Source organism: Pseudophryne corroboree, chromosome 4, assembly GCF_028390025.1.
Source record: "Pseudophryne corroboree isolate aPseCor3 chromosome 4, aPseCor3.hap2, whole genome shotgun sequence".
Classification (NCBI taxonomy): Eukaryota; Metazoa; Chordata; class Amphibia; order Anura; family Myobatrachidae; genus Pseudophryne; species Pseudophryne corroboree.
Window position 1 is genome coordinate 335,551,447 of NC_086447.1, and position 16,321 is coordinate 335,567,767.

Sequence of the window (16,321 nt, forward strand, 5' to 3'; positions counted from 1 at the left end):
CAAGTTGAATTTTGTTACAAAACCAACGAGCAATCGACTGCTTAGAAGCAGGTGCACCCAACTTGTTGGGTGCATACAGTATAAACAGCGAGTCAGATTTTCTGACTCCAGCCGTCCTTTAAATGTATATTTTTAAGGCTCTGACAACGTCCAACAACTTGGAGTCCTTCAAGTCGTCTGTAGCCGCAGGCACTACAATAGGCTGGTTCAGGTGAAACGCTGATACCACCTTAGGGAGAAAATGCGGACGCGTCCGCAGCTCTGCCCTATGTCGAATGGAAAATTAAATAAGGGCTTTTATAAGACAAAGCCGCCAGTTCAGATACTCTCCCGGCCGAAGCCAGGGCCAGTAACATAGTCACTTTCCATGTGAGATATTTCAAATCCACATTCTTTAGTGGTTCAAACCAATTGGATTTGAGGAAATCTAAAACTACATTTAGATCCCACGGTGCCACCTTAGGCACCACAGGAGGCTGTATATGCAGTACTCCTTTGATAAAAATCTGGACCTCAGGGACTGAGGCCAATTCTTTGTGGAAGAATATTGATAGGGCCGAAATTTGAACCTTAATAGATCCCAATTTGAGACCCATAGACAATCCTGATTGCAGGAAATGTAGGAAAACGACCCAGTTGAAATTCCTCCATCGGAGCACTCCGCTGCTCGCACCACGCAACATATTTTCGCCAAATACGGCGATAATGCTTCGCGGTGACTTCCTTCCTTGCCTTTATCAAGGTAGGAATGACTTCTTCTGGAATGCCTTTTCCTTTTAGGATCTGGCATTCAACGCCATGCCGTCAAACGCAGCCGCGGTAAGTCTTGAAAAAGACAAGGACCCTGCTGAAGCAGGTCCCTTCTCAGAAGTAGAGGCCACGGATCGTCCGTGACCATCTCTTGAAGTTCCGGGTACCAAGTCCTTCTTGGCCAATCCGGAGCCACTAGTCTTACTCCTCTTTGCCGTATAATCCTCAATACCTTTGGTATGAGAGGCAGAGGAGGAAACACATATACCGACTGGTACACCCAAGGTGTTACCAGCGCGTCCACAGCTATTGCCTGCGGATCTCTTGACCTGGCGCAATACCTGTCCAGTGTTTTGTTGAGGTGAGACGCCATCATGTCCACCATTGGTTTTACCCAACGGTTTAATAGCATGTGGAAAACTTCTGGATGAAGTCCCCACTCTCCCGGGTGAAGGTCGTGTCTGCTGAGGAAGTCTGCTTCCCAGTTGTCCACGCCCGGGATGAATACTGCTGACAGTGCTATCACGTGATTCTCCGCCCAGCGAAGGATCCTGGCAGCTTCTGCCATTGCCCTCCTGCTTCTTGTGCCGCCCTGTCTGTTTACATGGGCGACTGCCGTGATGTTGTCCGACTGGATCAACACCGGTCTTCCTTGAAGCAGAGGTTCCGCCTGGCTTAGAGCATTGTAGATTGCTCTTAGTTCCAGAATGCTTATGTGAAGAGACCTTTTTCAGGCTCGACCACACTCCCTGGAAATTTCTTCCCTGTGTGACTGCTCCCCAGTCTCTCAGGCTGGCATCCGTGGCCACCAGGATCCAATCCTGTATGCCGAATCTGCGGCCCTCCAATAGATGAGCCTTCTGCAACCACCACAGAAGGGATACCCTTGTCCTCGGCGACAGGGTTATCCGCAGGTGCATCTGAAGATGCGACCCTGACCATTTATCCAACAGATCCCTTTGCATGGAATCTGCCGAAAGGGATTGCTTCGTAAGAAGCTACCATTTTTTCCCAGGACTCTTGTGCATTGATTTACAGACACCTTTCCTGGTTTTAGGAGGTTCCTGACCAGGTCAGATAACTCCTTGGCTTTTTCTTCGGGAAGAAAAACCTTTTTCTGAACTGTATCCAGAATCATCCCCAGGAACAGCAGACGAGTTGTCGGCATTAATTGGGATTTTGGAATATTCAGAATCCATCCGTGCTGCTTTAGCACCTCTTGAGATAGTGCTAAACCCATCTCTAGCTGTTCTCTGGACCTTGCCCTTATTAGGAGATCGTCCAAGTATGGGATAATTAATACGCCTTTTCTTCGAAGAAGAAATATTATCTCGGCCATTACCTTTGTAAAGACCCGAGGTGCCGTGGACAAACCAAACGGCAGCGTCTGAAACTGATAGTGACAGTTTTGTACAACGAACCTGAGGTACCCCTGGTGTGAGGGGTAATTGGAACGTGGAGATACGCATCCTTGATGTCCAAGGATACCATAAAGTCCCCTTCTTCCAGGTTCGCTATCACTGCTCTGAGTGACTCCATCTTGAACTTGAACTTCTTTATGTATAGGTTCAAGGACTTCAGATTTAGAATAGGCCTTACCGAGCCATCCGGCTTCGGTACCACAAATAGAGTGGAATAATACCCCTTCCCTTGTTGTAGAAGAGGTACCTTGACTATCACCTGCTGAGAATACAGCTTGTGAATGGCTTCCAAAACCGTCTCCCTTTCTGAGGGGGACGTTGGTAAAGCAGACTTCAGGAAACGGCGAGGTGGCTCTGTCTCTAATTTCAACCTGTACCCCTGAGATATTATCTGCAGGATCCAGGGATTTACCTGCGAGTGAGCCCACTGCGCGCTGTAATTTTTGAGACGACCGCCTACCGCCCCCGAGTCCGCTTGCGAAGCCCCAGCGTCATGCTGAGGCTTTTGTAGAAGCCGGGGAGGGCTTCTATTCCTGGGAAGGAGCTGCCTGTTGCTGTCTCTTCCCTCGTCCTCTGCCTCGTGGCAGATATGAATAGCCCTTTGCTCTCTTATTTTTAAAGGAACGAAAGGGCTGCGGTTGAAAGGTCGGTGCCTTTTTCTGTTGGGGAGTGACTTGAGGTAGAAAGGTGGATTTCCCGGCCGTAGCCGTGGCCACCAAATCCGATAGACCGACCTCAAATAACTCCTCTACGCATCGCCTGTCCACTGTCGTGTCCATAAAGCTCTTCTGGCCGAAATGGACATAGCACTTACCCGTGATGCCAGTGTGCAGATATCTCTCTGTGCATCACGCATATAAAGAAATGCATCCTTTATTTGTTCTAACGACAGTAAAATATTGTCCCTGTCCAGGGTATCAATATTTTCGATCAGGGACTCTGACCAAACTACCCCAGCACTGCACATCCAGGCAGTCGCAATAGCTGGTCGTAGTATAACACCTGCATGTGTGTATATACCTTTTTGGATATTTTCCATCCTCCTATCTGATGGATCTTTAAGTGCGTGCGTCTCAGGAGAGGGTAACGCCACTTGATTTGATAAGCGTGTTAGCGCTTTGTCCACCCTAGGAGGTGTTTCCCAGCGCTCCCTAACCTCTGGCGGGAAAGGGTATAAAGCCAATAACTTCTTTGAAATTAGCAGTTTTTCATCGGGGCACCCCACGCTTCATCACACACGTCATTTAATTCTTCTGATTCGGTAAAAACTACTGGTAGTTTTTTCACACCCCACATAATACCCTGTTTCGTGGTACCTGTAGTATCAGCTAAATGTAACATCTCCTTTATTGCCAAAATCATATAACGTGTGGCCCTACTGGAAAATACGGTTGATTCGTCACCTTCACCACCGGAATCAGTGCCTGTGTCTGGGTCTGTGTCGACCGACTGAGGCAAGGGACGTTTTACAGCCCCTGACGGTGTTTGAGGCGCCTGGACAGACACTAATTGAGTGTCCGGCCGCCTCATGTCGGCAAACGACTGCTTAAGCGAGTTGACGCTATCCCGTAATTCCACAAATAAAGGCATCCATTCTGGTGTCGACCCCCTAGGAGGTGACATCCTCATATTTGGCAATTGCTCCGCCTCCACACCAATAACGTCCTCATACATGTCGACACACACGTACCGACACACAGCAGACACACAGGGAATGCTCTATACGAAGACAGGACCCACTAGCCCTTTGGGGAGACAGAGGGAGAGTCTGCCAGCACACACCAAAAAACGCTATATATGACAGGGATAGCCTTATGATTAAGTGCTCCCTTATAGCTGCTTTTATATTAATATATTGCCATTTATTCTGCCCCCCCTCTCTGTTATACCCTGTTTCTGTAGTGCAGTGCAGGGGAGAGACCTGGGAGCCTTCCTGACCAGCGGAGCTGTGACAGAAAATGGCGCCGTGTGCTGAGGAGATAGGCCCCGCCCCTTTTTCGGCGGGCTCGTCTCCCGCTATTTAGTACATTTAGGCAGGGGTAAATATCTCCATATAGCCTCTGGGGCTATATGTGAGGTATTTTTAGCCTTTTTAAAGGTTTTCATTTGCCTCCCAGGGCGCCCCCCCCCAGCGCCCTGCACCCTCAGTGACTGCCGTGTGAAGTGTGCTGAGAGGAAAATGGCGCACAGCTGCAGTGCTGTGCGCTACCTTAAGAAGACTGCAGGAGTCTTCAACCGCCGATTCTGGACCTCTTCTTGCTTCAGCATCTGTGAGGGGGCCGGCGGCGTGGCTCCGGTGACCATCCAGGCTGTACCTGTGATCGTCCCTCTGGAGCTTCATGTCCAGTAGCCAAGAAGCCAATCCATCCTGCACGCAGGTGAGTTCACTTCTTCTCCCCTCTGTCCCTCGTTGCAGTGATCCTGTTGCCAGCAGGAATCACTGTAAAATAAAAAACCTAAGCTAAACTCTCTAAGCAGCTCTTTATGAGAGCCACCTAGAATTGCACCCTTCTCGGCCGGGCACAAAAATCTAACTGGAGTCTGGAGGAGGGTCATAGGGGGAGGAGCCAGTACACACCACCTGACCTGTAAAAGCTTTACTTTTGTGCCCTGTCTCCTGCGGAGCCGCTATTCCCCATGGTCCTTTCAGGAACCCCAGCATCCACTTAGGACGATAGAGAAAATCTTTCAATACGTTTTCCTTGCCAGGAACGTGTAAAGCTGTTAGGGACTTTAAATGCTCTTCTGCCCAACACATGATGTATGACACCTCTGCCATTATGGCTTGACTTTTTGTACCTCCCTTATGGTTCATATAGGCTACCACCGTAGCATTGTCAGAAAAGACCTTTAAGTGGTTTCCTTCCAGTCGATCTTGGAATTTGAGTATCACCATCCATACCGCTCTCTTTGGTTTGATGAAAACTTTGCTTCCTTTAGTGACCATTTTCCTTGACAGCTCTGCTGTAATAGAGGAGTACCCCAACCGGTCAGACTTGCATCCGTGGTTAACACCAGAGTTTGAGGTTCCAACGACATCCCTTGTACGTATATCTGATTGTTCCTCCACCAGGATAGGGTTTCCTTGATCTCCCTTGACAATCTTACTTGAAAATGTAGAGGCATCTTTCTCCTTGAATACTTCAGGATATCCCATTGTAGGATCCTCATTCTCCATCTTGCCCAGGGAACCACTTCTATCGTAGATGACATCATTCCCAGAAGCTGTAATGTTACACGCAATGGCACCTTGTCCTTCCTCTGGAGCAGGAAGACAAACTGCCAAATTCTTTCTCGTCTTTCTTCCGAGAGCATGACAACATAATTGTAGAGTGTCTATACGGACTCCTAAAAACTGTATAGTTCGAGCTGGCTTCAGCAGACTCTTCTCCCAATTGATCAACCATCTGTGCAACTGTAGGAAAATCAATGCCTTGTGCAACATTCCTTGTACTATCTCCTCTGACCGTCCTGCGATAAGCAAATAGTCTAGATATGCCCAGACAGTCACTCCCTTTTCTCAGAGCCGAGCTATTAAAGTTTCCAGGACATTTGTGAAAACTCTTGGCGAGGATGCAAGACCGTAGGGGAGACATGTGAACTGGAGGTGTCTTTTGCCTATACTGAATCTTAGAAATTTTCTGTCCGCTTCGCAAATTGGAATATGAAAACATGCATCCTTCAGGTCTACAGACGCCAGGAAATCTCCTTTCTTTATTTCAAACAGGATTGATTTCAAAGTTTCCATGTGAAAAGTTTTCTTCATCCTTCGATTCAAATATCTTAAATCTAGTATGGTTCTGAATCCGCCAGAGGCTTTCCTTACTAGGAAAAGACGAGAACAGAAGCCCTTCCTTTTCTCCAACAATGGAACTGCTTCTACCGCCTTTGAAGACAATAGGTTTTCTAAGCTTTCTGTTAAAGCTTCCATTTCCTGATCCAGGATAGTGTTCACTCTAGGATTTTTTTAGGGCAGGGTGCTGATCACGGGTAGGGCACATTTTTCATTCGGGAGGACACATTTTTCAGTTAGAAGGGCAAAATTAGGTACATACTATAATGCTTGGTCCTCCCATTCCCACATGTCAAAGAATGGACAGTGCGCGCCGAAGGCACGCAGCAAAAATTTAGGGTCATTATTTTTCGTGGGGAAGGGGCATGGCCACATAATAGTGGCAATTCACATTACACCACACAGTAGTGCAGCTAATACATACTGCATCTGGTAGAACCTCCTATAGACACTGCGACAGGTAGAGCACGTTACACATATTGCGCCAGATAGAGCACATTCTACACTTTGCGCCAGGCAGAGCACGTTATACACATTGCACCAGGTAGAGAGCACTGAGACACACTGCACCAGGTAGAGAGCACTGAGAAACCTTGCACCAGGTAGAGAGCACTGAGACACATTACACCAGGTAGAGAGCACTGAGACACATTGCACCAGGTAGAGAGCACTGAGACACACTGCACCAGGTAGAGAGCACTGAGACACACTGCACCAGGTAGAGAGCACTGAGACACACTGCACCAGGTAGAGAGCACTGAGAAACCTTGCACCAGGTAGAGAGCACTGAGAAACACTGCACCAGGTAGAGAGCACTGAGAATCACTGCACCAAGTAGAGAGCACTGAGACACACTGCACCAGGTAGAGAGCACTGAGACACACTGCACCAGGTAGAGAGCACTGAGAAACATTGCACCAGGTAGAGAGCACTGAGAAACATTGCACCAGGTAGAAAGCACTGAGACACATTGCACCAGGTAGAGAGCACTGAGAAACACTGCACCAGGTAGGGCACATTTTTGATCTCCGCTTTTTTTTCTGCCAATTTTACTTACTGGGGGCTGTAACCGCCGCTCCCCACACACCTTCAGGGGAACCTGACCCCTAAGCAGAACGCGATTCTCAGTCGCAACATGAAATGAGGTTAGCCCTATTTAAAACAAGAAACATCACACTGCCTAACTAAGTAGGAGACAGGAAAAAAAAAGACAGGATGGAAGGGGAGGGGAGCAGCTATATACTCAAGGTGGGTGTATCCCTGAAAAAAACAACAACTCCTGTCTACATTAGGGGAATGGGTCATTAACCCATAGTAGGGCTGCCCTGAAGTAGGAAAAAGAAACATTTTTTATTTTTTCTCTCGTCTAGTTTGACATGCTGACATCACGCATTTACTGCTCTTTGCTTGGCTGCATATCACAGTAAATCTTATGCACAACCAAATCCTCTATTGGACTGAGATCTTGTGACTGTGAAGGCCACTGACATTTTTGTTTATGGAACCAGTTTAGAGATGGTATGTGTTTTTTTTGTTTAGTTTTTTTTCGGTATGCCATAGCTGCACCTCTTGACCATGTCTCTGTGCTTTTATGCATCGAGCTGCTGCCGCATGAAAAGTTTGAGGAGATGTTTGCATTGACAAGCAGGTGTACCTAATAGAATGGTAACTGAGTGTATATGAGGTATACATTGTTCATGAGAAAAGCCAAAGCTAATTTCTAGAATAACATTGACAGCTTTGTGAAACTGCAGCAATCACAAAATACTTTAAGTAAGATACTTACATTGTGATAATTTATCATCTCCTGAAGGCTTTCAGAAAATTTTGTCAAGCTGCTCTGCAGAACACAGGAATATGAAAGCAGTCATTAGTTTAGGAATGCAAAACAGAGTAATATATTTATCATTTTTATGTATGGATTGAATAATTTAGTCTCACTTCATTGTGAGAGCTCTTAGTGTAGATTATGAATATCAGAAACATAATGTATGTGCTAGACTTGAAAGGGCAATAAGTAATCTTGTTTTTATCCATGTATATAAACCGTACACCCTTTAGGGTTATAGTGAGGCGGGTTAGGAGAAGATTCAGAACCTATCACTATAAACAGTGCAATAAAAGCCTTCGTGTAAAAGTCCAGTTTATAACAACCATCTTCACCGTCCAGCAGAGCAGTTTCTTGGGGCGGGCGAGGCGTGCATTCACACGGGGCGACCTTCGTGGCTCTTGCTGGCTCAGTTTGTGCTCCCCCTCCTCCCCCACTCGGGGGGCGGAGTTTCGTGTAGCGATGCGTTTGAGTCGTGACGTCACGACGCAAACGCGTCATTAAACAAAACTCCGCCCCCGAGCGGAGTACCGATGACGGGGAGGAGGAGGAGCCAGGACACGGAGGGAAAGCCAGAAGTAGGGAGAGGCGGGCAGGCGCAGGCCGAAGAGCGGGATGGAAGAGGACCTCTGGCCGGCGGATGCTGCTGCAAACGTGAGTATAACACACTCTCTTTTCTCTCTCTCTTTCTTTGTAGAAGGGGACTCTGCCTGCTATAATGGGTTAAATGAGGACTCTTGCCTGCCGTAATGTGTAAAATGGGGACTCTTGCCTGCCGTAATGGATTTAATGTATCAAGGGCATTGCAGTGTGTAGCATAATATGGTGCAGTGGGCATTACTGTGTGGGGCTTAATATGGTACAATATTTTTTTTTTTCCTGTGGTGGCCGTGATCTGTTGGTGCAGGGTCAAAAACTGGGGTGTAAGGTAGTCTTTTCAGACGAGGCCACACCCATCCTAACAAGGCCACACCCATTTCAATGAGGCCACGCCCCCTTGTCGGGAGCGCCCACTATTTTTATATCGGGGGGGGGATATTTTTTTATGCTGGGGGGGGGGGGGCTTGCGCATTTTTAAATCTCGCAGTGGGAGCCAAATTGGCTAGAAACAGCCCTGCCGACTAAAGTTTACGTGCTTCGCTTATCTATACCCAGAGGTCCCAGGGAAATGTGACGTGACCTCTCCATACCCCAAATTGAACATATCAATCCATATCGTGCACGCATTAGAAATTAACTAATTTCAAATATCTTTGCCTATCTATACTTTGGATTTAAGACCCTGCATCTTTTTATAGTGTATGTCAATGTATGCATGGTTTATTTGGAAGGGTGTATTGCAAGTATATATTTTCATTTTAAAAAGAAGAAAAAATAAGAATTTACTTACCGATAATTCTATTTCTCGGAGTCCGTAGTGGATGCTGGGGTTCCTGAAAGGACCATGGGGAATAGCGGCTCCGCAGGAGACAGGGCACAAAAGTAAAGCTTTTACAGGTCAGGTGGTGTGTACTGGCTCCTCCCCCTATGACCCTCCTCCAGACTCCAGTTAGGTACTGTGCCCGGACGAGCGTACACAATAAGGGAGGATTTTGAATCCCGGGTAAGACTCATACCAGCCACACCAATCACACCGTACAACTTGTGATCTAAACCCAGTTAACAGTATGATAACAGAGGAGCCTCTGAAAGATGGCTTCCTAAACAATAACCCGAATTAGTTAACAATAACTATGTACAAGTATTGCAGATAATCCGCACTTGGGATGGGCGCCCAGCATCCACTACGGACTCCGAGAAATAGAATTATCGGTAAGTAAATTCTTATTTTCTCTATCGTCCTAAGTGGATGCTGGGGTTCCTGAAAGGACCATGGGGATTATACCAAAGCTCCCAAACGGGCGGGAGAGTGCGGATGACTCTGCAGCACCGAATGAGAGAACTCCAGGTCCTCCTTTGCCAGGGTATCAAATTTGTAAAAATTTACAAACGTGTTCTCCCCTGACCACGTAGCTGCTCGGCAGAGTTGTAATGCCGAGACCCCTCGGGCAGCCGCCCAAGATGAGCCCACCTTCCTTGCGGAATGGGCCTTAACAGATTTAGGCTGTGGCAGGCCTGCCACAGAATGTACAAGTTGAATTTTGTTACAAATCCAACGAGCAATCGACTGCTTAGAAGCAGGTGCACCCAACTTGTTGGGTGCATACAGTATAAACAGCGAGTCAGATTTTCTGACTCCAGCCGTCCTTTAAATGTATATTTTTAAGGCTCTGACAACGTCCAACAACTTGGAGTCCTTCAAGTCGTCTGTAGCCGCAGGCACTACAATAGGCTGGTTCAGGTGAAACGCTGATACCACCTTAGGGAGAAAATGCGGACGCGTCCGCAGCTCTGCCCTATGTCGAATGGAAAATTAAATAAGGGCTTTTATAAAACAAAGCCGCCAGTTCAGATACTCTCCCGGCCGAAGCCAGGGCCAGTAACATAGTCACTTTCCATGTGAGATATTTCAAATCCACATTCTTTAGTGGTTCAAACCAATTGGATTTGAGGAAATCTAAAACTACATTTAGATCCCACGGTGCCACCTTAGGCACCACAGGAGGCTGTATATGCAGTACTCCTTTGATAAAAATCTGGACCTCAGGGACTGAGGCCAATTCTTTTTGGAAGAATATTGATAGGGCCGAAATTTGAACCTTAATAGATCCCAATTTGAGACCCATAGACAATCCTGATTGCAGGAAATGTAGGAAAACGACCCAGTTGAAATTCCTCCATCGGAGCACTCCGCTGCTCGCACCACGCAACATATTTTCGCCAAATACGGCGATAATGCTTCGCGGTGACTTCCTTCCTTGCCTTTATCAAGGTAGGAATGACTTCTTCTGGAATGCCTTTTCCTTTTAGGATCTGGCATTCAAACGCCATGCCGTCAAACGCAGCCGCGGTAAGTCTTGAAAAAGACAAGTACCCTGCTGAAGCAGGTCCCTTCTCAGAAGTAGAGGCCACGGATCGTCCGTGACCATCTCTTGAAGTTCCGGGTACCAAGTCCTTCTTGGCCAATCCGGAGACACTAGTCTTACTCCTCTTTGCCGTATAATCCTCAATACCTTTGGTATGAGAGGCAGAGGAGGAAACACATATACCGACTGGTACACCCAAGGTGTTACCAGCGCGTCCACAGCTATTGCCTGCGGATCTCTTGACCTGGCGCAATACCTGTCCAGTGTTTTGTTGAGGCGAGACGCCATCATGTCCACCATTGGTTTTACCCAACGGTTTAATAGCATGTGGAAAACTTCTGGATGAAGTCCCCACTCTCCCGGGTGAAGGTCGTGTCTGCTGAGGAAGTCTGCTTCCCAGTTGTCCACGCCCGGGATGAATACTGCTGACAGTGCTATCACGTGATTCTCCGCCCAGCGAAGGATCCTGGCAGCTTCTGCCATTGCCCTCCTGCTTCTTGTGCCGCCCTGTCTGTTTACATGGGCGACTGCCGTGATGTTGTCCGACTGGATCAACACCGGTCTTCCTTGAAGCAGAGGTTCCGCCTGGCTTAGAGCATTGTAGATTGCTCTTAGTTCCAGAATGCTTATGTGAAGAGACTTTTTCAGGCTCGACCACACTCCCTGGAAATTTCTTCCCTGTGTGACTGCTCCCCAGCCTCTCAGGCTGGCCTCCGTGGTCACCAGGATCCAATCCTGCATGCCGAATCTGCGGCCCTCCAATAGATGAGCCTCCTGCAACCACCACAGAAGGGATACCCTTGTCCTCGGCGACAGGGTTATCCGCAGGTGCATCTGAAGATGCGACCCTGACCATTTGTCCAACAGATCCCTTTGCATGGAATCTGCCGAAAGGGATTGCTTCGTAAGAAGCTACCATTTTTTCCCAGGACTCTTGTGCATTGATGTACAGCATCCTTTCCTGGTTTTAGGAGGTTCCTGACCAGGTCAGATAACTCCTTGGCTTTTTCTTCGGGAAGAAAAACCTTTTTCTGAACTGTGTCCAGAATCATCCCCAGGAACAGCAGACGAGTTGTCGGCATTAATTGGGATTTTGGAATATTCAGAATCCATCCGTGCTGCTTCAGCACCTCTTGAGATAGTGCTAAACCCATCTCTAGCTGTTCTCTGGACCTTGCCCTTATTAGGAGATCGTCCAAGTATGGGATAATTAATACGCCTTTTCTTCGAAGAAGAAATATTATCTCGGCCATTACCTTTGTAAAGACCCGAGGTGCCGTGGACAAACCAAACGGCAGCGTCTGAAACTGATAGTGACAGTTTTGTACAACGAACCTGAGGTACCCCTGGTGTGAGGGGTAATTGGAACGTGGAGATACGCATCCTTGATGTCCAAGGATACCATAAAGCCCCCTTCTTCCAGGTTCGCTATCACTGCTCTGAGTGACTCCATCTTGAACTTGAACTTCTTTATGTACAGGTTCAAGGACTTCAGATTTAGAATAGGCCTTACCGAGCCATCCGGCTTCGGTACCACAAAAAGAGTGGAATAATACCCCTTCCCTTGTTGTAGAAGAGGTACCTTGACTATCACCTGCTGAGAATACAGCTTGTGAATGGCTTCCAAAACCGTCTCCCTTTCTGAGGGGGACGTTGGTAAAGCAGACTTCAGGAAACGGCGAGGTGGCTCTGTCTCTAATTTCAACCTGTACCCCTGAGATATTATCTGCAGGATCCAGGGATTTACCTGCGAGTGAGCCCACTGCGCGCTGTAATTCTTGAGACGACCGCCTACCGCCCCCGAGTCCGCTTGCGAAGCCCCAGCGTCATGCTGAGGCTTTTGTAGAAGCCGGGGAGGGCTTCTGTTCCTGGGAAGGAGCTGCCTGTTGCTGTCTCTTCCCTCGTCCTCTGCCTCGTGGCAGATATGAATAGCCCTTTGCTCGCTTATTTTTAAAGGAACGAAAGGGCTGCGGTTGAAAGGTCGGTGCCTTTTTCAGTTGGGGAGTGACTTGAGGTAGAAAGGTGGATTTCCCGGCCGTAGCCGTGGCCACCAAATCCGATAGACCGACCCCAAATAACTCCTCTACGCATCGCCTGTCCACTGTCGTGTCCATAAAGCTCTTCTGGCCGAAATGGACATAGCACTTACCCGTGATGCCAGTGTGCAGATATCTCTCTGTGCATCACGCATATAAAGAAATGCATCCTTTATTTGTTCTAACGACAGTAAAATATTGTCCCTGTCCAGGGTATCAATATTTTCGATCAGGGACTCTGACCAAACTACCCCAGCACTGCACATCCAGGCAGTCGCAATAGCTGGTCGTAGTATAACACCTGCATGTGTGTATATACCTTTTTGGATATTTTCCATCCTCCTATCTGATGGATCTTTAAGTGCGGCCGTCTCAGGAGAGGGTAACGCCACTTGTTTTGATGAGCGTGTTAGCGCTTTGTCCACCCTAGGAGGTGTTTCCCAGCGCTCCCTAACCTCTGGCGGGAAAGGGTATAAAGCCAATAACTTCTTTGAAATTAGCAGTTTTTTATCGGGGCACCCCACGCTTCATCACACACGTCATTTAATTCTTCTGATTCGGTAAAAACTACTGGTAGTTTTTTCACACCCCACATAATACCCTGTTTAGTGGTACCTGTAGTATCAGCTAAATGTAACATCTCCTTTATTGCCAAAATCATATAACGTGTGGCCCTACTGGAAAATACGGTTGATTCGTCACCTTCACCACCGGAATCAGTGCCTGTGTCTGGGTCTGTGTCGACCGACTGAGGCAAGGGGCGTTTTACAGCCCCTGACGGTGTTTGAGGCGCCTGGACAGGCACTAATTGAGTGTCCGGCCGCCTCATGTCGGCAAACGACTGCTTAAGCGAGTTGACGCTATCCCGTAATTCCACAAATAAAGGCATCCATTCTGGTGTCGACCCCCTAGAAGGTGACATCCTCATATTTGGCAATTGCTCCGCCTCCACACCAATAACGTCCTCATACATGTCGACACACACGTACCGACACACAGCAGACACACAGGGAATGCTCTATACGAAGACAGGACCCACTAGCCCTTTGGGGAGACAGAGGGAGAGTCTGCCAGCACACACCAAAAAGCGCTATATATGACAGGGATAGCCTTATGATTAAGTGCTCCCTTATAGCTGCTTTTATATTAATATATTGCCATTTATTTTGCCCCCCCCTCTCTGTTATACCCTGTTTCTGTAGTGCAGTGCAGGGGAGAGACCTGGGAGCCTTCCTGACCAGCGGAGCTGTGACAGAAAATGGCGCCGTGTGCTGAGGAGATAGGCCCCGCCCCTTTTCCGGCGGGCTCGTCTCCCGCTATTTAGTACATTTAGGCAGGGGTAAATATCTCCATATAGCCTCTGGGGCTATATGTGAGGTATTTTTAGCCTTTTTAAAGGTTTTCATTTGCCTCCCAGGGCGCCCCCCCCCCAGCGCCCTGCACCCTCAGTGACTGCCGTGTGAAGTGTGCTGAGAGGAAAATGGCGCACAGCTGCAGTGCTGTGCGCTACCTTAAGAAGACTGCAGGAGTCTTCAGCCGCCGATTCTGGACCTCTTCTTGCTTCAGCATCTGTGAGGGGGCCGGCGGCGTGGCTCCGGTGACCATCCAGGCTGTACCTGTGATCGTCCCTCTGGAGCTTCATGTCCAGTAGCCAAGAAGCCAATCCATCCTGCACGCAGGTGAGTTCACTTCTTCTCCCCTCTGTCCCTCGTTGCAGTGATCCTGTTGCCAGCAGGAATCACTGTAAAATAAAAAACCTAAGCTAAACTCTCTAAGCAGCTCTTTATGAGAGCCACCTAGAATTGCACCCTTCTCGGCCGGGCACAAAAATCTAACTGGAGTCTGGAGGAGGGTCATAGGGGGAGGAGCCAGTACACACCACCTGACCTGTAAAAGCTTTACTTTTGTGCCCTGTCTCCTGCGGAGCCGCTATTCCCCATGGTCCTTTCAGGAACCCCAGCATCCACTTAGGACGATAGAGAAATTGGATGGCTGCATCTACGGCAAAAAGCCAGCTGTACTGTATATCTGAATGGTCAAATGGAATAATTAAGGCGCTATTTGCATCTCTCTACCAAGAATTCTTTAGAGGTTTAATCATTTATTTTCTGGTTCTTTCGGTCAGTGCTGGTTGTATAAACTACTTATGAAAACCATGTGTATTAAGGATGCTTCAGTTACAATTTCCATATGATGGGAACACTGCTGACCAAGTGCTCTGCTATGTATGTGCACAACGTAAGAAGGACATTGCTCTGCATAGCTTCTTGCTGTGTTGAGTGGATTCTGCTTACTTCAATCACTTCATCCTTGTTAGAATATTGGGCCAGGTCCCGGATTCCATTCATAAATTGTTTGTTGGCAGCACAAAAAGCTTTTCCAGCATCGATCATTCCAATGCAGAGTTTCACCAGCTGGCAGGAAGAAAGTGCAATGTTTATCAGTTCAGATAACACACAATCCGTGCAAAGTTAAATCCTACTTATCCACCATGCAGACGAAAAAATTGTAACTGTGTGTTGTTTATATGGAAAAAGACAACAATTTGTAGGTAACTCACACTAAACTTTATCATTGTAACAAATGAGTAAATGTAACAAATCCTTTCTCTGGCAGTATATATATATATATATTAGCTAAGATAATCAAAATAGAACTGCGTTACATGTTAAAGGAAAAGGAATTAAGAAAGCATTATAATATATAAAATGAAGGGGGGAATTATATTAGTTGTGGATAAGGGTGGTAGCATCGAGCTTTAACACCCAGGGCTACTCAACTACAGCCCCTTTTCCGTGTAAGGCAAATTACCCGATACCGCGTGTAAATCCATAGAATCTGGGATAAAGTGCTAGAGCAGTGGGTTAACAGCTTCGCCGCACCTGTGATCAGGGAAGTTATCGCTGATTGCTGTTTAAACCTCATCAGACTCATATAAAATTCTGCATTAACTGCAGCCTGAGGGCTGATCACTGACTGCCACAGGCAATAATTGAACAGCCCAGCAAATCTATAAGCCCTCAGTAATTAACCGTGTTTAACTGAACACACCCATATTGCTCTAGACTAATAATATGCACGTATTTTACCTTATCAAGCTTCTGTTCAAGTTCGGATACATCTCCTTCAACTTCTTCTAAAGCTGCCCTGTAGAAGAGATCAGGTTTTGTTAATCTTAGAACCATTGATACATTGGACAGCATGTTAACAATGAGCCATAAAGCTAGATGTGGCGTCACAAGGGGGTGCCGACTCATACTCCGTGACAGTACCAGGGAGCTTTACGTGCAGCACCTGGCTCCTGTCAGAGTGTTAAAGCCGGAACTGCAAACAGGCTGGTCTCTGGGGGCAGCCCACATCTCCAGGACACCAGGACTGACAAAAAAGCTCCTCTTTTTCAGGGGCAGATCTACCCGCTCAAGGGGGATGTAGTCAGGAGACCACAGGTCACAATACCAACACCTCCATCCCGCCTCCTGAACATCCCGACAGTCCAGGGACGTGCGGTGAGCTAAATGGCTTAGGAG

General features: G+C 47.5%; 1 protein-coding gene across 3 annotated transcripts in view; it reads right to left on the bottom strand.

The window, feature by feature from the left end:
- Positions 1–16,321, bottom strand: part of ACAP2 (ArfGAP with coiled-coil, ankyrin repeat and PH domains 2) — a 252,506-nt gene that overhangs the window by 178,474 nt on the left and 57,711 nt on the right. For all 3 annotated transcript variants that reach the window (XM_063916435.1, XM_063916433.1, XM_063916434.1), the window contains exons 2-4: positions 15,884–15,941; positions 15,089–15,208; positions 7,751–7,804 (exon numbers count right to left, since the gene is read on the bottom strand). In XM_063916435.1, the coding sequence (XP_063772505.1) occupies positions 7,751–7,804; positions 15,089–15,208; positions 15,884–15,941 (232 nt within the window). The remainder of the gene's footprint in view (positions 1–7,750; positions 7,805–15,088; positions 15,209–15,883; positions 15,942–16,321) is intronic.